Consider the following 24,302-nt stretch of genomic DNA (forward strand, 5'->3'; position numbering starts at 1 on the left):
CATCTCTTCTGTTGAGTCTGCGGCCAGTATTTCTGTCGTGTATGGACAAGCTGGAAATGTTGGTCATTGGGAGATCTGACATTGGGTGGGTAGTGGAACCCCTCAAATAGGCCAGGAATGAAATGCAGCACGCATTCAGCATGTTTTCCAGAAATAATCAACTGAGATCTAGAGAGGGCCATGCCAGCAGCTATTGTACACAATGGATGCAAATGTTTGCAAATCACAACTCTTGTAGGCACCAATTATGTTAGATGTGTTTTGAGACAATCCACAATTTCTTTAGAGAGTCTGCTGAATTACTGAAAAGAACTAATTTTACACAAGTGTTGGGTATGCCTCACTATTTGCAGCATCATGTCCGGAATCCACTGCAGTTCTGTGGTTTGAAGCCATGTGAAAGAGCCAAACCAGGGGTTCAGACAATTTGTTGATGATCTCAGATGCTGATTTTTTGGCCCCTAATATCAGCTGGAGATTTGCAGGGTCCCTCTCAGTATGTCAGGAGCGCACTAAACGACTAAAAATGCTATTCAGATAGCAGAGCATGTATGGCATGCCTATGTTTTGTTTATTGGAGTAATCTCCCCATATAATTAATGACGATATACCTGTTACAGTCGCCAGCCGAAGTGGCCGTGCGGTTAAAGGCGCTGCAGTCTGGAACCGCACAACCGCTACGGTCGCAGGTTCGAATCCTGCCTCGGGCATGGGTGTTTGTGATGTCCTTAGGTTAGTTAGGTTTAACTAGTTCTAAGTTCTAGGGGACTAGTGACCTCAGCAGTTGAGTCCCATAGTGCTCAGAGCCATTTTGAACCTGTTACAGTCATAGAAAGGCTATCCTCAAAATAGAACATTCACCCTAGCTGATTAGTAAGATGAAATGTTAATGTGGTATTAATAAATTCCATGTGCATCCATTGTGAGATATCAGAATTAGGCACACTTATTTCACATAATAATGCCCACATAGTATTAAGAATCGTAGATTGGCTGAAACTGGAAATGAATAGCTGTAAACTCCTAAGTTCATATTACAATTTATATCACAGGCATATGCTAAACATTAATGGTGTCAGTGTATTTTTTGCCATAAAGGAGTCAATAGTACTTGGTAATATTGTTACAGACTCCAAATGTGAAATAATCTGGGTGAAGATAAGTATCAGAAGTGGTTCAAACAGGGTAATTGGGTGCATTAATAGACCATCACCTCAGAAACTGTGGTGGTAGAGTACTTCAGAGAAAATTTATAGGAAATTGTAAGATTCCTTATCATACTATTTTAATTCAGGAAGATTTTGGTTTGACAGCCAGAGAAATGTAATGTGCTTAAAACTAGTACCACAGACAGGACATACATTCTGAAAGTTTTTTTCTGAAAAGTAATTTGAATGGTTGTTCGAGAATGGACTTGTGAGGGCATGAAACACTATCACCCTCCGACAAACTCCTAACAAAATCAGTTTTTTATTTTTCAAACCATTTATTTGGTAAATCTCCCTTAATAGCCCTAACGAAAATTACAGGATGTAAACTCCCTTCTAGCTTAAATTTCTGATCAATCAGGCAATGCTGAAACTATTTGTAGGAGGCTTATTCCTCACACAAATCTATCTTCTAAATATCTTTGAACATTTTCTACTTTATTATCTATCTGAGTAAGCAGCTGTTGCATTTCTTCTGTCTTTTATCTGAGATCCTCTATTTCTTTTCTGTTATCTATCCCTTCTTCCAACTTTCTCTGCAAATCAGATTTCCTTTCCACAGACCAGTAGCTTGTTTTTGCAAGTTTTGTATCATTCCATTCACTGGGCTCTTGAGGTTTCCCATCAGTTCGCTATATCTCCTTATGCTTTTTGCATAAATGCTTGATAGTCTAAATGTCTTACATTTTTTTTTTGCTTCAGTACCCAAACTACTCACTCTTGTGTATAATTCCCTAGAGAATTGTATCCTCATATTCTTAAATTGACTTTGTGTCTTGTTCCCCATACTTCTAAACTCTTCCTTTGGTCCATAGTGCACTCTGTCCAATTTTCCTTTAATTTTCCCATCCCTCCTTTAATTTCCTTAATATTATCCTCTTTTGCTTTTAACATTTGTTCTAATAAAATTTTCAGACTGTCAATTGTGCCCCTGCTACATAGAAACTTCAATCCCCTGCTTACACTCTGGTGTTTTTATGTCGTGTCCCTAATCATTTTCTGTTTGTCATTTTTATTTTTTTCCTCCAAAAAGTCTTCAAACCTGCAGTACATTCCCTATCTGATAGATTCCTTTCTTCAGTATTTTCAGTATGTAACAACTGCTGCACTGATCCACATACACAAATCTTAATGATACCTCACTATGTCTGTTCTGCCCTATTACTGCTTCCCTTCCACTGCCCTTTGCTTTCCTACTGTCTGCCTTACCAGATACCTTATGTTCTTGACTATTCTCCATTTTCATCAATTTGGACAGTCGCTACAATTTTAAACAAATACTTCAAAATTATACATCTTGTCTGAAAATTTAATTCAGGTCAAAGACATTTAAACAGTTTTTAATTTCAGCACAACAACAGCACAGTGACATATTAAAACACCCTGTTAAGTAACCATGTAGACAGGAGACTGGTGTGCAAAAAGTGGCAAAACGTGTTTGAGATAGCTGTTTGTTCAATCTAGTGTTTCTCGTCTTTGCTGAGGCAGTGAATTACAAAATGGTTGATATGTGTCAGTGTGTTAAGCAGTTCATTGCTGAATTTACTGAAATATATAGTAGTTCCACATGTTTTTTTGGAAAGATCAGGCTAAGGATTCCAGTGAGCTAGATAAGAAGGCAGCTGCTTATAATTCTTTAATAGAAAAAACAAGAACAGTTGACCTAATGGCAAACTGGGAAACTTTAATTCCAAAATAATCTTTCCAGACAACCAAACTAATTAGTTCTTCTTTTTTTCCATTTAGAAATACATGTTCTTTTGACCTAAATAAGGGGTTGCTAGCATACTTCCTCTCAGTACTATCCTATGCCATAATCTTTTGTGACTATGTAGTAAAAAATAAAATTATTTATTGTACAGTATAGTAATGTCAGCACATCATACTAAACTAACAAAAGAACATCTTGCAGCAGTGTCTTCAGAAACATAGGGATATTTATGTTTCCATACGTTTACGCTCTAGGGAACATGTAGTCAATAAAAAGAATGAACTTTTGGTAAACTGTGCAGTTCACCACCACACTACCAAAAGAAAACTTTCCATAGAGACTATGAATCTTTATCTAGAGTTCAGAATGAAGTTTTATGTTCTGGCGCTTACTGATATGACATCAGACAGGGAACAGAAAATTCCCGTATTTTCATAAACAAAGTGAAGAATATCTCATTTTCCACTCCCATGATTTTATTATAATATGTGGAGTTCAAAACACATCTGAATTACATACCATGACTGAGATACTTACACTACTGGCCATTAAAATTGCTACAGCACGAAGATGACGTGCTACAGACGCGAAATTTAACCTACAGGAAGAAGGTGCCATGATATGCAAATGATTAGCTTTTCAGACCATTCACACAAGGTTGGCGCCAGTGGCGACACCTACAACGTACTGACATGAGGAAAGTTTCCAACCGATTTCTCATACACAAACAGCAGTTGACCGGCATTGCCTGGTGAAACGTTGTTGTGATGCCTCATGTAAGGAGGAGAAATGCGTACCAACACGTTTCCGACTTTGATAAAGGTCGGATTGTAGCCTATCACGATTGCGGTTTATCGTATCACGCCATTGCTGCTCGCATTGGTAGAGATCCAATGACTGTTAGCAGAATATGGAATCGGTGGGTTCAGGAGGGTAATACGGAACGCCGTGCTGGATCCCAATGGCCTCGTATCACTAGCAGTCGAGATGATAGGCATCTCATCCGCATGGCTGCAACAGATCGTGCAGCCACGTCTCGATGGTTGAGTCAACAGATGGGGACGTTTGCAAGACAAAACCATCTGCACGAACAGTTCGACGACGTTTGCAGAAGCATGGAGTATCAGCTCAGAGACCATGGCTGCGGTTACCCTTGACGCTGCATCACAGACAGGAGCGCCTGCGATGGTCTACTCAACGACGAACCTGGGTGCGCGAATGGCAAAACGTCAATTTTTCAGATGAATCCAGGTTCTGTTTACAGCATCATGATGGTCGCATCCGTGTTTGGCGACATCGCGGTGAACGCACATTGGAAGAGTGTATTCGTCATCGCCATACTGGCGTATCACCCGGCGTGATGGTATGGGGTGCCATCGGTTACACGTCTCGGTCACCTCTTGTTCGCATTGATGGCACTTTGAACAGCGGACGTTACATTTCAGATGTGTTACGACCGGTGGCTCTACCCTTCATTTGATCCCTGCGAAACCCTATGTTTCAGCAGGATAATGCACGACCGCTTGTTTCAGGTCCTGTATGGGCCTTTCTGGATACAGAAAATGTTCGACTGCTGCCCTGGCCAGCACATTCTCCATATCTGTCACCAATTGAAAACGGCTGGTCGATGGTGGCCTATCAACTAGCTCGTCACAATACGCCAGTCACTACTGTTGATGAACTGTGGTATCGTATTACGGTCAGAGTTGGTTGTTCTGGGTACTGATTTCGCAGGATCTGTACACTCAAATTGCGTGAAAATGTAATCACATGTCAGTTCTAGTATAATATATTTGCCCAATGGATAGCCGTTTATCATCTGCAGTTCTTCTTGGTGTAGCAATTTTAATGGCCAGTAGTGTAACTTGTCTTCAAGGAATCCCTCTTCAGAGCAATTATTTAGCCTTGAATGTCTCAGTTATTGTTTAGACACTGCTATAGAAATTTTAAATTTTTGTAACTTATTTCTGTTGTCAGAAATCGCAATTTCGCTACCAGCCGTTCATATGGTAAAATTAGTCTCATCATAAAAGCATTTTACCATGTTATATGAGGAGTTACAAGGACCAAGAGGTATTTTTTTCCTTTATTGTTAGTTTATCCCCATCACCCCATATGCATGTGGGGGCAGATGGGCTGTCAATGGTACAATATTTGGCTTTCCAGCCAAGTGAATATAAAATAATACAAAGTGAGAAACAAAATTTGTGGTCGTTTTACTTTAATTTAAAAATCAAAACCGGACTGCTAAAAAACAACTAATTTCGGGATCCAGTTGAACACAGGCGAGAACAGTAAGAGTACGAGCGTCATTTACATTGTATTCGCGATGACAAGGTGGACGGTGCATGAATCCTTTTCGAGCTCATTGAGTGCAATTTCGAATAATACTTTCGCTTGGATGTTGTGTGTTTGGGAAACGATCCACTACAATTGTGCAGCTGCACCGTAATTGTTATGACATTCACCTAAAATTAACATCATATCAACAATCTCTGTAAGAGGCTAGTGAGCCATGTTTGGCTAAGGAATAATTTACTTTCGTCAGTTGACGTTTACAGTTCACAATATGAAAGTGAAGAGACATCTGACCACACTGCACCAACCTTTATACTGACCCATAGTTCGCAGTTTGGCCACGGGGAGTAATGCAATTGTGAAGAGTTCCCCAACAAGATTTTAATACCATTCCACCTTCTGCCATCAAAAACTGTGGTGGATAGGATACATTTTGTAAAAAAAAATAGCTTAATTTGGCTTAATGAAAGAATTGGTGCACATTTTTTTCGATTTGATGCATCTTTCTCGGATAGTTCTAAATTAATCAGAGTTTTTCCCCAATTTTACTTTTTTCTCGATTTCAGCACCATCTGTCAATGGCTTAAAAAAATGTTTCAGACAAAACTTGATTACTTTTTTATAGAGAACCGGAATCTGCAATAAAAAATTGGTGTTTCCATTTAAGATTTAAAAGCTTCCCCCTACCCCACCCAAGGGGGTGGGGGCTCGAGAGCATGTGTAGTATCATTTGATGTCCATCTTTGAGCTTACGAACTTGTCTTACCTACTATTTTTAACTGATGTATAGTTTTCGAGATAATCTCATCCGAACCTTCATATGTATATACCTTTTTAAAAGCTGTATACATAGCTTTTTAAAAAACACTGCAGAAATGTGAAATTTTTATGAAAAGATAAACACTGAAGTGCTACACTCTCACTTAAAATCTGAAGGAGTTGCAGTCGGTGAGAAGTGCTGTTGGAGAAAAGACTATGTTCCACATGGTTGAGGAGTGTGGGTAGAGAGATAGGAACTGTCAGGTAGGGAAACGATGGAGATAATAGGAGGAGGAGAGGTTGATAGTGGAAACACAGACAGTAACGTATGAGGAGGGTAATAGTTACATGAGGAAAGGAATAGGTATGGATGGAGAGGGAAAAGGAGAGGGGGGCTTGATGGTTAGTGGGATAGGTGTGGAAGAGCTAAAGTTGGTAGGAGGGATAAATATTGAGGTAGATCACATTGTCAAGGACAGGGAGGTGCTTGAAGTTGCATTGAGATAGAATAAGGAGTGTGTGTAGGAGTAGGGATAGAGGGACATTTTTGTGAAGGAGTAACAGTATATGAGGGTTAGTGATCAGAGGACAGACAATGGGGTTCTTGGAATATAGTTTGGAAATAGTACAGGAGATACGGTGTTGTTCAGTGTGGGTCGGAGGGGTGGGTATTTGAAAGTGTGGCAGAGGATCCAAGTGGGGAAAGGTAAACGGATGTGAAAGTCAGATGGAGTGCATGGCGTTCAAGAATCTGGACAGACTTATAGAACTTGGGTGAGGTACAGATCCATGCAACATTCACACAGCAGAGAATGGGTTATATCAGGATATGGAGAATAGTGTAGGGGTGTAATCCTCAAGTTTGGCCTATTAGTAGTTTTAGTATATTTTGGGCTTTCTGTTGGATGGTTAGTAGATGAGGCCTCCACATCTGTTGCCAGCTGAGACTTAGTCCAAAATATTTTAGTGCATGCCAGTAGGTATTTATGTGTCTCCATGTCCACTCACAAACAATTTCACCAGTCGTCAGGTTCACCATGTAACTCTCGAAGTACAGTGATATTTGAAATCAGCTGATGCCTTAACAACCACTATCTTGACTATTTAGATAGTTCTTGCTACCTCTGTCACTTTATTAACACTTTTAAGGGTGAGGAGCACAGGCCACAGCATAATTTCCTGCACTGTCAATATAGCGTCATGAACTTAGTCTTCATGAGAGAGTAGCTGCTTGCCATTGAATGTTCTTTCCTAAGCCAACAGAAGGTGCGCCTGCAGTAGACAGTCTGTATTGAAATTGTGTCGTATAAGCACACGAGATTTGCGACTTTTTACTACATAGACAGACATTTGGGCAGATTATTGGGTGCTGAGCAGCCTTTACTTAAAACAAAGCAATTACATTAAGGCATATACATACTAGACCAAAGAAGGCCAACGAACGACAGCAAACCATTTCGTTAGCCTAGATTTGCTTAGTGTATATGTGCAGCAAATCAGAGCCAATGAGCGTTTGGCCTTGGTTGTGCTTCGGTCTACTGAAGGTAACTTTAAAGCGTGGTGGTCGGTTGGCGCTGGGACCTCTCTCCTAGTGAGAACAACACATCGAATGTCCTTTGGTTCAGTAACGATTAGTGTTGCCAACTTAGTGGATTTTCCACTAAAACTGGTGGTTTCTATTCTTCTTTTAATGGCGAAATATTCCTTCTAGTGGCTGGTGGGTTTTATTGTGGTGTAGCAGAATTCAGTTTCAGTTACAGAAAATGCAATCTCTCAACCATTGAGCTATTTATATGTTTCGAAATATGTTACTTCTACTTCATTTGGTTTCAGGAACTTTTGCTGCAAAGACAACACTGATGCATTACAATGTGACATCAAACGATCCTTCACACTCAATACACTACATGCAGGGATTCCCTATAGAATGAACAGTATTTAGTAGCACCTAGTTACAGTTCATTTCACGAGCAAACGTGGCTTGCACAGGTGCAGGGAGTGCAGCAACCAGTTTCAAACAATGTGTGCTCACGTATTTCACTGTCGCTTTGAATACCCACTGAGTACTTGTTGGCTCACGCAGGGTGCGTCGCTTCAGATGTGTATAAAAGGTAACTCGACTGTCGTCGTTCGGTGTGTGCACTATACAACTGTGACTCTCGGTGTATGGTATTATTTCACGACTATGCCGAAACCACAATATACACAGTAGTTTCGAGATTCTTGGCTTCAAGACCAGTATTTCAAAGATTGGCTTCCAGTTATTAAAAGTACTATGTGTCAGACAGTGAAGTGCAAATTTTGTGGTATAGTTTTAAGGAGTCACTATGGAAATTTGAAGTCTCATGGGATGTCAAAGAAACATATACAAAATAAAAAGCAAGCAACCCTTTTTATTAAATTGGTTAGTCATTCATTGATCGGTTTTATATCATTGACCAGTCTTTGACTAAGTAAATTGTTGCAGGTTGTAACGATGCAGCCTAAAATTGCTTTTAAGTCAGAACCCATGGGCAACAAAAAAAGGAAGAAGCAAGACTTGCATTGAAACTCCCTGGCAGATTAAAACTCTGTGTCGGACCGAGACTGGAACTCGTGACCTTTGCCTTTCGCAGGCAAGTGCTCTACCATCTGAGCTACCCAAGCACGACTCACGCCCCGTCCTCACAGATTTACTTCTGCCACTACCTCGTCTCCTACCTTCCAAACTTTACAGAAGCTCTCCTGCGAACCCTGCAGAACTAGCATTCCTGAGAGAAAGGATATTGCGGAGACATGGCTTAGCCACAGTCTGGAAAATGTTTCCAGAACGAGATTTTCACTCTCCAGCGGAGTGTGCGCTGATATGAAACTTCCTGGCAGATTAAAACTGTGTGCCGGACCGAGACTCGAACTCGGGACATATAGTCGACCGTTTTCTCCCAAATGGTCACAGTCATGAATAAGATATCGAAAAAGTTCAGCTGCACAGAACTAAGTCCACCTCAGGTATGAAAAACGTGTTAGCAACGCATTTCACTGGTGTTCTAAAAGAAGATTACAAAGATCAACCTAGCTTATTAACTGATGAATCTACTGATACTGCTGTACACAAATATTTGTGATTGGCTATAGTTTATTACAGTAAATTACACCATAAAATAGTATCTACATACCTTGACTTTGCTGAACTGCATGAGTCTAATGCTGAAGTTATTGTCTCTGCTATTAAGAAGACACTTCAATGATTCGATTTGTGACCTGAAAATTTAATCAGCATTGGTACAGATAATGCCTCTGTTATTGTTGGAGTAAATAACAGAGTATTTACGAAATTGAAAGAAGAGGTACCACACCTGATTTGAGTATGTTGCTTGTACCATTCCTTGCAACTGGCTGTTTCAGTTGCTCCAAAAACAATTATACTGAGAAATTTGGAATTTTTAACTATAGAGACAGACAATCTCTTTATAAGGAACTATACAAAACCATCAACGATGGACAGAAACCGTTGAAAATAGTTCAAGCATGCCAGGCAAGATGGTTGTCAATAGAATCCACTGTATCAAGAATATACATGCAATGTTCAGAGCTAAAAACACATTTTTCTGTAGCTTAAGCGCGCAAAAGGTGGCACATGACAGAGTTGTTGGACACTATGTTTGTGAATGGGATTAATAGGCATATGTTTCATTTTTACATCCAATATTAATTGAAATACACAGAGTCAATAAAATGTTCGAGTCGAAAGATATAGATCACACCAAACTCTTTGAGTTGACCAACCTCATAGACATGCTTATCAGCAAAGTTACGTAACCTACAAATAAAGTTAGCATTTTTACTCAAAATATTCATGATTCCTTCCATCGAAGATGTTATCTGGAATTCCACTTTGAAAAGCAGCTGCTTGAAATGAGAGAAAAAGGATTACCACTGGAAGATGAGGAAATGTGTAATTGGTGCATAATATTTACAGTAAGTCTGATTGAAGAAATAAAAAACAGGTTACCAGAAAATTTAATGTTTATGAAAAACATTCCAGAATAAGTATTGAACAAGCACTTAACCACAAAAAAGAAAATCTAATTGATATAATAGCTCCGTTCAATCAAAGTGTACAATTTATAGCAAGAGTGGATGATCAATGGCGACAAATTCTTTTGCTGAACTAGAACGAGACCAAAGATACATAAAAATTTGGAATGAAGTATTGCATTTCAAAGATGCTCAAGGGGAATCCAGATTTTAGGAATTAGCGACTTCTACGATTACTCTCATAATACTGCCTCATTCCAATGCCGATGTTGAGTGACTATGAGTAGTATGAATGTAATAAAAAACAAGCAGAGGAATAGAATGAAGTTAAATCTTTTAACTGCTGGTTTCAGGTTTGAAGGAATATGCTGCAACGAAAATGAAATTCCAATAAACGTTGTAAAACAAATCAGTACCAAAGAATAGTATCAATCTGAAAATGACAATGATGATGATGCAGACAAAAATGATTCATCTGAAGAAGATGAATTCGTTAAATAATTAGCTTTTGTTATAGAACTTTTTGTACGTTCCTAACCTTGACTTACTAATTTATTTTCTGTAAGTTCATTTAATGATTGTGGATATTTTATTATGGTATTTAATAATAAAGGAAACTAATTACTAATACACTTATTGTTTTCTTTCATAATAATTTTAAAAAATTGTTAGTGGAAATTTTATCGATTATGAAAGTAGGGGTATTTTTGTTAGTAGCTTTCTGGTGGTTTTTCCACTTGAAACTGGTGGGGAGCTCACTTTAACTGTTGGCAACAATATAGCTATTTGTTGTGTCTCTAGAATGGGCCTGTATTTAAGAGCGAAACTCTGGAATTTACAGTTTAAATTACAGCAGTTGGCTGTGAAATTAAAGAGCGAAACCAGTCAATAAAACATACTAAATGCGATTTGTGGCTCTACTCATAAAATTAATTTAAACAGTCACTGTTTCCACCTACACGCAATGCCAGCTCTCGCTTAGGGTGTGTATTTTATTGTGTTTAAAAAATACTGGAGTACAGAGTGAAATATGGAGACAGCACTAAAGCTGATAGAGTTTATTGTGAATGGAAATGTTTATGGGCTCCTATGAACTGTGATTATAAAAACAGACTGAAGAGATTAGACGCTTGGAGGAAAATAACTCAGCTATTAGAAAGTAGTGAATGCACAACGTGATAAAGAATACGGTGTCGTTATTGACATCTTTTCCCGTGAATGACAAAGAGAAACAAAACTGGAAGTGACTATTAGTTTTCTGCTGCACTTCTAAAAAACGTGCTATCGTTGGAAATTTTAGTAGTAGTAGTAGTAGTGTTAGTACTAGGCTCTACACAATTCAATAACAATTCGTAATCTGTAGGTTTCATGAAGTAAAAATTATGAAATAGCCGATATTCCAATTCAGCTTTAAGGTAGACATAAATTTAGTCACATCACGCTACTCATTAGTTTTAAGAGAGGTCGTTCACCAGCGTCTTTCCTCCTCCTTCTTTTTATGATGATCATCTTCTTGCAGCAAAACAAACGCTGCTCATGCGACGACTGCTAAAGCCTCTTCTTCCCTCACAATATCGGCCGATAAAATTAGAATTAACACACTATTTTACAACAACAAACACAGGAGCGACAATGGCTAGTTGCAAGAGTCAACTATGATTCCAAATGGTCCAGTACCTTGGCTTCACTCCTTTTGTCAGGTGTGGATGAGAGGCCGAATGTCAGTGCATTGGCGACCAACTTACGGCTGAATACAGGCTCTGTCGTTCGTTGGCCTTCGTTGCCCTAGTGTGTACGCAGCTTTACACACTCCATTATCAGTTATCTACAAGTTAAGATTTCTGTAACATAAACACTGGAGTTTTGTGGAAATTACACCTCATTTCAAATAAATCGTAGAACGAGTGAATAAAGAGATATTGTTTTACTTCGTTTTTGAATACCTAGTTTGTTATTTGTCACTGTGTAACGGAATTACATACGCAAGCATGGTATCACGAAAGAAGAAATCTGTTGTACATACAGATGGCGAATATATTGCACATTGTGCAAGTTTTCAATGCATGTGCACCTCTTTTATCGAGTGCTTTGAACGTGTTAATCAGTGAAAAATAATTAATCGTTGTTTGTTTATGTCTTTTGAGTGTGGTACACCTTGCAATTTTGTCGGGTTGTTGTAGCAGTAGTATCGTGCATGCCCTGATCCTTCCAGAATTATAATTTTGGTTTCCTTGTTTCTGTTACACAGGGATATTTAAAATCACCTTCATCAGCACTGATGTTATATTACATGTCGTGTGTAAGTATTATGTAATGTACACTTGTGTTGTGTGGTTTATTTCTCATTACAGATCAGTAAACGCCCAGTTAATGATTTTCATACAATACTTTTGTAGCGAGAAAAGTGAAACTGATCGTAACATGAGACCCCTAGAAAATGACGATGTTGAAGACCACGTAGAAAAAATGTTAAAGAAGACAGGATGCCTAGCGTTACATTACAAGGTTCAGGTATGCTGATTCTATTACCTTTTTATGATGCTTTTATTTCTACTGGTGTACATTAATACTAGTAGAACTTGCGGCCGAAGAGTAACAGAAACTCTTCTGACTATATTATTGAAGACTATTAAGAGAATTTGATACGGCTGTGGGATTTCGAAATTAGCCCAAACAGTCAACTTTATACGTTATCTGTCTCTGCTAAACTGTCTCTCTTATTTATTTTTTTATAGCATTTAATAACTACAGTATTATAACAGCTTGTCTTGACAGTATTGCATTATATTTATTCGCAACCTGCTGCTTGCTGACGAAACTCTTGTTTTGTCCATATGATTTTCAGTAAGGCATATTACTGAAGTATATCCAGTGTTACTCTCCAATAATTCACTTTTGAGTTGTGTGTTAACGTCATGCATATTTGTGTCCAGCTTCACTGGTAGCTCTTTTCACTGAAATAGCACAGTCTTTAATACTCTTTTTTTTATGAGAGCTTATGTGAACATCCCTTATCAGTATATAATACATAGCCAGGCACTCATTTGGCTGGTGGTTGTCATTTGAATTATAATCGTACTCTTAGTCACCATTTCACCTTCACTAGTCTTCGTTTGTATCTGACTGCATCTACACATATGTAACTGTCGTAAAAGATTTCTTTAGCTGTAGAAAATAATCATGTTGCATAGTAAATAATAACAATAATAATAATGAAACTAATAATACTTTTCCTATGTTCTAGGAATGTATTGCCGAAACACAAGACTGGAGAAAGTGTCAAGATGTTGTGAATGAATTTCGTAATTGTATGGAAGTGTACAGGAAGAAACAGATTAGTGCTGAAGGAAATTGAAAAAGCTAAAAGTTAATGACATGGACGTCTACACGGCCTTCTTTGCAGGGGCAGGAATAGCCTTTACTTGTCAGCTTCTTTTGAGCAGGGGCATCCTTAAAAAAAGCAGTATTTGGAAGGTTGCAATAGAAGCAGCACAGACAGGACATAATGTGAAAATGGTGTTAATTGTCAGACCTGATTTACAAATGGGCAAAGGGAAAGTGGCTTCTCAGTGTGCCCATGCAGCTTTGTCTTGTTACAAAAGGTGCCAGGCGAGAGCTCCAGATATTTTAAATTTATGGGAGTGTGTAGGCCAGCCTAAAATAATTGTCAAAGGAGATAAGGATGGAGAAGAGTGTTTATTAGAACTCAAGAGAAAAGCAGAAGAGCTAAATCTTGTTTCATGTCTCATACGAGATGCAGGAAGAACTCAATTAGAACCTGGATGTGCAACTGTTCTAGGAATAGGCCCAGGACCTAGTCCGTTAGTAGATAAAGTGACGAAACACCTTAAATTGTTGTAATCATTTTATGTAGAGCATAAAGTCACAGTTTCATGTACAAATATATGTTAAACATGAATTCAAATTCTCCATTTCTGTACTTCTAAATTGTGACAAACAAAGCTGCTAAAAGTACAGAAGACCAAATTGTCACCGAGCAAGGTGGCGTAGTGGTTAGACACTGGACTCGCATTCGGGAGGACGACGGTTCAATCCTGCGTCCGGCCATCCTGATTTAGGTTTTCCGTGATTTCCCTAAATCGCTCCAGATACATGCCGAGATGGTTCCTTTGAAAGGGCACGGCCGACTTCCTTCCCCATCCTTCCCTAATCCGATGAGACCGATGGCCTCGCTGTCTGGTCTCCTTCCCCAAGCAACCCAACCAAATTGTCTTTTCATGTTTTTGCTGACATTTGAATGGGGGAGATTGTCAGAGAAAAGTCTGTATTTACAACGATTAATATTAATATGCTTCAGTTGATAACTGAGCACATTTTATAGGTTTTTAAGAAGCAGTGTGATGCTAAATTAAACACTTAAAATAAACTATGGAAACTCCAGATTCGAATAATAACACTATAAGGAATAGGGCAGATTGCTACTCACTGAAAAGACGACCCACTAAGTTGCAGACAAGAACAACAAAAAGACTATTACACGTGCATCTATCACCCAAACCTTTCCTCAGCAAAGTAAACATACGTACAAGCAAGAACACCTCGTGCACACTCAGCCACAATCACTGGCAACTCTGACTGGAATCTGGTCAGAGCTGCTGGTGGTGGTGGCGGCCGAGTGTGCGTGAGGTGTTCTTGGTTGTGTGCTGTCAGTGATGGTGGCTAAGTCTGCATGAAGTGTTCATGGTTGTGTGAATGTGTGTGTTTATTTTCTAAGGAAGGCTTTGGCCAACAGCTGCATCTGTATCAGGTTTTTCGTTGTGGCTGTCTGCAACTTAGTGGGTCATCTTTTATGGTGAGTTGCAATCTATCTTATACCTGATATCCTATAAAAAAGTGATTTTGCTCTGTAGGTTTCACATTAGGAGTCCAAAGGTTTGGTTTTTGGTTCTTTTCTTTCATACTTAAATGTGCATTTTTGCTATTTGTGAGCCTTTTAGAAGATCCAAGACAAATTCCATCTTGCTCCGATTCTCTGTTGTATTCCCTGGGGAAGACAAGGCCTTGTTACTGCCAGTAAGACCATTGTGATTGGAGTCCTATTAAACAGGTTTTACTTTCTATTAAACAGGTTTTACTTTTTTTCTCAAGTTCCAAGGGACCACTTGTATTGTAACTACTCAGTTATGAAATAAGTCACAAACTGCAGAAGGTAATTGTGGTCTTCACCATTATTGTAGCGAACAGTTCTTATATTCTGAAATTGTTTAGGAAAGAAGACTACTGTGGGGCAGCAATGAGAACTCAATATTGCAGGTAACAGGGAGTTTATGAACATACGAAGTATGGAACTCCACAACTGCACTGCTACTGAAGACATACTGCACTTGCACATAATGGGTCGACAGAAGCGTCCGATCCAACGCGTCGGCTTTGACCCATGACGTAAGGGTGTTGTCGTGTGTGACGTCATGACGGCGCGGAGTTTGGTTTGAGTGTGGCTGTCTCCAGTTCCGTTTTATCTTATTTTATTTACTTTTCTGATCTGTTCGTTCTATCTCATGAGATTTTTTTTTAAATTTAAAAACACTTATTACTTATTTTAATTATGTTTCCTCGAATTTCTGTTTTAGTTTATTATATTTATCTTTCTGATCTGTTCGTTCTATCGCGTGAGATTTTTTTTTTAAAAAAGACAAAAAACACTAATCAGCTACTGAAGCATCTTTATCTTCTATGGGTTGCAGGGGTTACGACCCCTGGGGAGGTGGGTGGGTATTCATGCATGGCTGTCTTCACTTACACGTTGTAGCTATGCAAGGCGTCTAAATTTGTTTATATTTAGTTTGCCCCCCACCCAAAACACCCCATTTCCCGCACTTGTCCCGTTAGTGTCATTAGGCTTATTGTGGAAAGTGTGTGTGTTTGTTTTTGTTTCCGCCATATTCGTGACGTCATGGGTCAAAGCAGACGGGTGGGATCGGACGCTTCCGTATTTCCCACATAACTGCTCCAAAACCCCTCCCTTCCCTGCCCAACTGTCAATCACTTCATTATTCTGATTCAATATACATACATTTTCTACAATAATGAATTATTTACAGGCTGCTTATTAAATAATGGATGTGAGGTTAATGGCAGTTCTTACATTTAAGTAACAGTTACAACAAAAGGCTGTCAACTAGACTGAGGAACTGTTGTATGGAATAGGGAGAGTGTTCCAAAAGGGAGCCTTGCAATTTCAGCTTAAAAATTTGGATTTTCCATAGTTTTAGTGCAACCTGGTGAATATGTAACACTTGTCAATGGACTAGTTAAGACTGTGTTATCAAAGTACAAATATTTTTTCTCTCTCATATTCACTGAGTAAATGCTGTAGTTGGTTTTCAATGAGTCCATTTAATTACCTCCTAATCTTGTTGGGTGATAAAAAATAGTCAGAGTTCTGATACACATTAATAACAATTTGCATGAACTTAAGAAACTGGCACTGTAGATTTACCATGAGACACAAAAGAGGGAAGTAAACAAAGTGACAGTAGAAATTAATCTCTTGGTGAAGACAGCAGTGCTTGATTTCTGCACAAGATCCTAAACATGAGACTTTGAAGAAATCTTTTATCTATCTTTAGTCCTAATAAATTAAAACACTTGATATCACTGACCTTTCAACTAGCTGGTTTTGATAACTTGACACTTTTAGGAGAGTTCTGCCTCTGAAAGTATAAGCTTACTTGTTCCTAGAAAGATATGTTTACTTTAAGCCACCTAGTGATACCACCTACTTGTTAATAGTTTACTAAGTGTCACTTGTCACCTGCAGAAATAAGTTTGCTGTTAATTATGATGCGTTCAGTGGCAAATCAGTGAGGTAACTGAAGAAATGCAGTTGATTAAAAACAAAATCTCATAGCTCTTTGTGCTGTATCATGTTTCAATGAGAACTATGTTGGTTCATTGTTATTTTGCACATAAATAACTTCTAGATAACAAGGGTAACCATCAGTAATAATTTATCTTCCACGTTAAGAAAAAGTATTGCACATTAAAATGTTTGTCAGTTCAAAACATCTCTTGTTCATCACACAGAGAGAAATAGCATTTCTCTTTTTCGTTCCACTCCAGACCTTTTGAAAGTGATATCAAAATATGCGAACAGATGTGTGTTGCTACTCAGAAAAACAGTTTGTTGAAGAACCTTGGTAGTTAGCAAATCAAACTGACTGAGTTATACCTGTTCCATTTTTAAAATGTGCCAGTGAGAATTTTAATCGGTCTGGAAAATCAGAGCTCCCGAGAAACATATTACTCAAGAGACTGTACAGTTGTTATGTATGATGTGTTCTCCAATGTCTACTTGATGTTTTATCATACCTATACAAAACTATAGATCACTTATTAATGAAGAGTAATTTCTTCCTTTCATGTTTCCTGTAGCACCGTATCAGAAACAACTGTTCTCGAACGTCAGCTCATACTTGTAGTTATGAAACCTTTTGGATGACAAATAGACCATATGGCAAATACCCCGATGTTAATGTGAGATGAGTTAAAACAAGTGTTCCAGTAGTAGTCCATAAAGATTATATACTGGGACAGAATTAGAAGACTAGCAGACTTACTACTGAATTTGAAGAAAGCAACTCAGAACTGCTGAAATCACTGCATCGTGTCAGGAAAGATAGATGGATGAAAACTGTAGATCAAGAATCTGACACATTACAGCAGAAAAGCCTGGTGTGTCATTCATAAGCTGGATCACTCAAATACCTTCAGAAGGTATGCAACACTTTATAGAAACCACCTTGCCCCAACTTCCAGCACAACAGCAGATAAGAAATTCAGTGGAAAGTAAAAAGCGAACTGCCTCGGCAACATGAGCTACGCTCCAACCATTTACACCTTCAGAAGTGCAGTAAGGCTTAAACAACCTCCAGAAAGGCTTGAACGTCGTACATCTGGAACCACTTAAAAATACTGTAGGCCACACACTAAAAGCTGACTTGGTGCTTTTTTAAGCTGCACATTGGAATCAAGTGAGTAAGACTTCCACCACTCTTCAAGGAGACTAAGCTGGGAAGAGATAATAAGCTACAGCATTGCTCACTGTCTTAATATGCTGACTATGACAAGGCCACTGGTGGCCACATCGAGGTGTGACACCGTCGGCCTGCTGTCAGCCACAGCAGAGCCTGAGCCTTAGCTAGATGCCATGGCATGGCCTGGCAGTGAAATGTCTGTCACCAATTGTGTGGCAGTCAATGTGTTAAACAAGTTGATTGAACAATTTATTCCAAACAGAATAACAGTGTCTGTTGGAAGTGATAATACTCTTCTTAAGCACTCATTTGAGAAGAAAGTGTTGGTCTTCCTAGGTGCAGCGGCAGCAAATGAAGTTTGTGGACAGAGGACTTAATAATGAAATTTATCAAGGCAGTTGCCTGCATAAAAATCATCTCCTTACTGAATAATATGCTAAATAACTGCGTATTGCAAGTCCATTGCGACCACATGCAGAGTAAATTCCGCAAACTGAACAATGGCATGTTGCATAGTTCACTTCTGTGCCCTGTGTTCAGCATAAATGCACACAACCTGCCAGAAAAATGATGACTCATACCAAAACCCCCTTATGTATCGCTCACATAGGGATCTGAGGACAAGATTAGAATAATCACAGCATGCAAGAGGTATTCAAACAATCATTTTCCGCACACTCCATAAGGAAGTGGAAAGTGAAGAAACCCTCATGGGACAATGGGACGTACCCTTTGCCATGCACTTCACAGTGGTTTTCAGAGTATAAATGTGGAAGAGGACTTTCACAAAAATCATCATAAATGTTAATGGATTTACCCCACTGTGAGACAATGTGGTCTTTGCCTTCAAGAAAGAATGTTTGCAGTTGCCTAAGGAATCATGATTATACCTAGGCATGCCCACATGTTGCCAAGTTTGTTCTGACTACACTGCAGAAGTTTTGCTGGGAAGCCCTTACACATCCTCCATATAGTCCCAATCCCTCTCCATGTGATTATCATGTTTTTGGAGCCCTGAAGAAAGACATTCGCGGCTGTCAGTTTGCTTTGGATGAAGAGGTGCGTGCCTGGGTACAATCAGGGTTTCTTAGGCCTTGTTTTATAGTGAGATAAATGTATTAACAGTAAAGGCAATTATTTGTGAGATAATAAACGGGTCACTTACATTTTTTCATTTCATTTGACTGCCCCTTTGTATATGACAGTTCAATATTACTCCTAATCATATTTTTTTCGGGGGGGGGGGGGGGGGGGAGGGGGAGGTAGATTATCTTTGGTAAGTCACGTACCTACTGACATCAAATTCAGGAAACAGCTGCAAAAGTGAAAAGTAATCATTTATTGCAGATGTCAACTGCTACTTCGTGGGCACCGACAAAAACACTGACAGCAGCAGCATTGGACTTAGTTTACACATTAGCTGAGTATTGGGTACCCAAATGGCACAATAGTTCCCACATTTCCCTACTAGACTGCATGGAGAAACCATGCACATTGTATGTGATGCACTTCTGCCTACAACTGTTCACTGGACCCACACTGCTAAACAATGTTAGTCCACCTCATATAAGAAGACAGCAAGTTCTCTCAGTTATAGGTAAGAATGCATAACAACCAGTCTCTTGCCTTAAATAGTACAATCCAGGATAGTTCTACAATCCAGCTCAGATGTTATCAACCAGTCTGGAGAACTGCCGTTAGCCTTTGCTTTCAAACCCCCTCCCCCAACAGCTGCCTGGAAATCTGAGTGTTTGTGTCCACCTCAGACAGGTTTCTTTCTTCTCAAACTGATGGGTTTCAAAGATCCGCATTCCACCTTGCACAAACTGAATCCAATCAGACAAGGAGCAGCAAGAATTACTGTTGCTATGCACAGGAATGATTGCAAGACTCCCGAAGCTGTGATACACACAGTACAGGACTATCCGTAGTTTGCTTTCATTGGATCCTAGGAAGAATCCCATCAGACAGGCTGACTCCAAAGCAATCAAGTGGTTATAAAATCAGTCTCTGAACTTGTACATCGTAACAGCTAGCAACTGGTTCATATCTTAACAGGACTGAAAATGTTCATAATGGATGGTCTGCTGATGTGTACCTTGACTAACAGCTTAAAATTTGTTCATTATTATTGATAAAGGCCATCTCACACTTTAGAGAAATGGGTTGGATACAACCACACTCCTCATCCTCAGGGAATACCATCTGTAAGACCTTTGCAAACATTGTCCCCTTTTTTTTTAAAAAAAAAAAAAAAAAAAAAAAAAAAAAAAAAAAAAAAAAAAAAAAAAAAAGCCGTTTACAGTGGTTGAAGAGAAACCAATCATATTCTATGGACTGAAAATGTGGTAACTTGTCGGATGAACACATTTATGGCTGAATGTAAATGATGCAAACTGATACATTTATCTAAGCCATGTCTCCGCAATATCCTTTCTTCCAGAAGTACTAGTTCTGCAAGGTTCGCAGGAGAGCTTCTGTGAAGTTTGGAAGGTAGGAGACGAGGTACTGGCGGAATCAAAGCTGTGAGGATGGGACGTGAGTCGTGCTTGGGTAGCTCAGTTGGTAGAGCACTTGCCCGCGAAAGGCAAAGGTCCCGAGTTCAAGTCTCGGTCTGGCACACCATTTTAATCTGCCAGAAAGTTTCATATCAGCGCACACTCCACTGTAGAGTGAAAATTTCATTCTACATTTATCTAAGGCTTCAGGGTGCCTGCTAGGAGTACTGCGTGTAAGCTGACGTTCTGCATTTGGGATGAGCCAGAAGTTTGCTCTGTCTCATCCCAAGAACATCAGCTAAAACTGAAAATTTGTGTATCCATATAGAACAATGTGCCAGATGTCTGAGATAGCATGAATTCACTGTGGCCAACCTTTTCATGTCACTGCAAACTGCTGCTGCAGCAGGTTCCTGAAGGTACATGACTTTTTTGTCCTATAATCTTAATGCTGCCAAGAGTACACACTTATTTAAATGACTTCGACAAAGGGTAGATCGTATTGCTGATTACTGGGAAAGGAGATAATGGAAATTACAAAGCTTATTTGATGTTAATGTGATGCCATGATTATATTTCAAAAGTGGAAGAATGACTGACACATTTTGTAGACAAGATGTTTGTTGTCTTTCCAATAATGTAGATGTTAAAGGCCTGTCCGTTATGAAAACTAGAATTTGTGGCAGTGTGTTGTTCAACTGGTACGTTGGTGGGAGAAAGTGTTTCAGGGAATACACAGTTCACTGGTTGTTGCAAATAAGGTTCCACATCACACAGCCTTGCATGCACGGTGGTGTAGATCTCTTACTATTGTTGGAGTCACGGATGATGGTGGTCAAGTTTAGGCTTGTTCTGCACATCTATGTCACACATTTCTTACAACCAGGAAGCATTCAGTAGTGTTCTCAGCACTCTGCTGCGAATGTCGTAGCCAATGCAAGCTTAAACGTGGTCATAGCAAGTTATTTAGTGAATTTTTATTCTTTTTGTCATGAGTTATCAAGACTGATGGTGGCGGTAAGTGACAAATTCTACACAAGCAAACAAGACATAATTTTCAGTATAAATGCTTTCTTCAAGTGCAGAACATGTGTGTGCACTTCCTGCACCTGTGGTTTGGACCAGGCAACAAGGCAATTCCTGTCCGTATCTTGAGCTGTGCAAACTGCCATCGTTCATGGATCAGACTACAGAATCCATTAAAACCCCAATGGGCCCAGGAACATGGTGATTTACTGTTTCCTTTATTGAAAAGTCAAACATTTCAGTAGAAAAATCATATACTGGATGGTGTGGGGGAGGGGATGGTACTTGTGGTTTTTACAGAAAGCACACAATAAAATGGACTTCAGTTACCTTAGTGGTCCATGTCTTCTCCTCCAGACCTTTTTTTTATCATGACAAATATCCATGTGTAAAAAACAGCAATGTACTATCATGGTTTGATGAGTACAAGCAAGGACAATTCACAGACCAGCATCTCAGTTGGAGCAGTGGTCGTCAAACTGCGGCCCGGAGTCCGAATGTGGCCTGTGGTTCTCAGCCATATGTTACAATGACATTGATTCAGGCTGCATTCAGCCGAAGGCCTCTAGATCACTGATCTGGAGGAATACCATGATGATGTGCATTATCTGATACCAGCAGCCTTCAACAAAATGCTTGGCAGAGCATGTGACAGCAAAAACTACATCTATGTTGTAAGCTGAAAGTGCAACAACACTTATTTGGGTGGTCATAACGTTCAGCTATTGTAATTTAAAAAATGCTGCATTTTAACCATATTACAAGTGTTCCAGCATTTTCGTGTATAGTGGTTGGGGAGAGAGATAATGTGAACTGTCCAGAGCTCAAGTAATTATCGTTTAGCCGCACCAAAAATTATCTACCCAGAAAGACAGGTATAGATAGGTGTGTGTGTGTGTGTGTGTGTGTGTGTGTGTGTGTGTGTGTGTGTGTGTGAAGAACGTTGTGGCAGTTCTGATGCATTTATTCAGTGTTAATTCCTTTTAGTCTTTGTATACGGCGTGGTACTTACCTTTCTCCCCAATGATATAGAACAATGCTTGCGTGGCTGCGGCGGCTATCCTCTCTTCACGTTGACTTCGTCTACAAAAAGGTTCATTTGAAAATGCAAGTCCCTGTCACATTGGGAGAAAGATGTAGCTCGGTAACAGAATGAAAACTGAACACAATTACATACATTCTTATTATACCAGCTCAAAAGACTCATAGACACCAAGATCGGTGAGAAAAGAAAACAAATGAGACATATATTTAAAAAAAATAAGTTATTTTTTTCACTTTTCTGTCAGCGTAGATATAACCATACCCCCTACAATATCTTTGCTACATGGGGATGGCACAAATATTTATCTATATATGTAGATCATGTAAAGAACCTACACAAGGACCCCCCCCCCCCCCCACACACACACACACACACACACACACACACACACACACTGGCGTGATCCATATCACTCAACGTCAGTATACAGTGGTGGTGCATCACACTATATGTCCCTTTTCTGAACTTTAAACTCTTGGCCTGTCAGGCTGGGTACTGAGACCTTTATTTGTAGCCAAGCTTACATTGTTTACTCCCGGAACATGTCATTACGTATTATGTATATCTAATTTTGTTTAATGTACACTTTACAAATTATTACTACTATTTAAAAAAAAAAAAAAAAAATAAAGATTGTGTCGACAGGCACATTTGAATTCAGAGTCTGTAATTTGATTATTGTAATCCAACCACTGCTATTGTAACATTGTCCAGCATGTGCACCTCACGTGACATATGCTGTGCACAAACTTGAGTTTGTTAACGCTGTAGTCAAGCAGAGCTGTCTATGAACCTGCTACAATTTCACTTGTTTACCCTAAGCCTATAAAAGTGTTCATCTCATTGCTGCAACGTGGTGTGCTGAGGCTTGTGCATAGTGGAACTGTCAATGCTGTGGCGAAGAGGTTCATCGTTTACGGCCCAGGCATTTGTTCCTGTCGTAATCCACATGCAGTGGTTGAACCAGGCTCATTCTATTAGCATCCTAAATATAGCTGAATGGGTTCAAGGTAGGTCTCCAATGCCTTTATTCTTTTCCATACACTCTCTGTGGTAAAATGCCAGGCAAGTTTTTTTATGGGAACACACATGGAATTATGGGTTTCAAACCTTCACCAAATGTTTGTAGCAAATTCACAGTTATTAGTTCACATAAGCAGTCCTGGAAAACATATTCAACTTCACATTGCGTCATGTTTTTTTTACATTTTATCATTGTTACGATAACATAAGCATATACATTTTGAAATATATTGACACACGAGTGTGCATATTTCTTACTCCATACAGATACATTTCAACATGACATTTACATTCTTTACATCAATATCGTTCAAAAATTTACATAAACACACACGACAGTTAATATTACATACATTTATTGTGATTTTATGTCACATAACATCCTTCACTTTTTATATCACTTTTGCTCTCAGGCATTCCCTTTTTGAATGTTCATTTGTCAACATTCTGTATTAGTAGTCTCATCTTACTTTAACATGCACAAGTTGTCATTTTTTCAGTCTCATTTCCCACCATTGACAAAATATTTGTGTACAACATTATCACATAATATGTCTAAGTTCTGTGTTCATACAGTGCAAATAACACAAGTATCCATCATTACAGATGCCAAGGAAAGAAAACCTCATAACATGAATTCGCGATAAGCCTACATAACTACGCTTAGCTACACATGTGACAAGTTTACTTAGTGTGTCCTGCTCTCCAGGAAACGTTATG

At 39.1% G+C, this 24,302-nt stretch overlaps 1 protein-coding gene across 1 annotated transcript; it reads left to right on the top strand.

Annotated features, from left to right (window-relative positions):
• The first annotated feature begins 13,368 nt into the window (after window positions 1-13,368).
• Window positions 13,369-13,854, top strand: LOC124775840 (peptidyl-tRNA hydrolase 2, mitochondrial-like). The gene has a single exon (XM_047250675.1). The coding sequence runs from the start codon at window positions 13,369-13,371 to the stop codon at window positions 13,852-13,854; it is 486 nt and encodes a 161-aa protein (XP_047106631.1).
• The last annotated feature ends 10,448 nt before the right edge of the window (window positions 13,855-24,302 follow it).

The sequence above is a fragment of the Schistocerca piceifrons genome, chromosome 2 (assembly GCF_021461385.2).
Source record: "Schistocerca piceifrons isolate TAMUIC-IGC-003096 chromosome 2, iqSchPice1.1, whole genome shotgun sequence".
In the NCBI taxonomy this organism is placed as follows: Eukaryota; Metazoa; Arthropoda; class Insecta; order Orthoptera; family Acrididae; genus Schistocerca; species Schistocerca piceifrons.

Coding starts and splice junctions, on each gene's coding strand:
- LOC124775840 (XM_047250675.1), top strand. CDS start 13,369: ATGGACGTCTACACGGCCTTCTTTGCAGGGGCAGGAATAGCCTTTACT.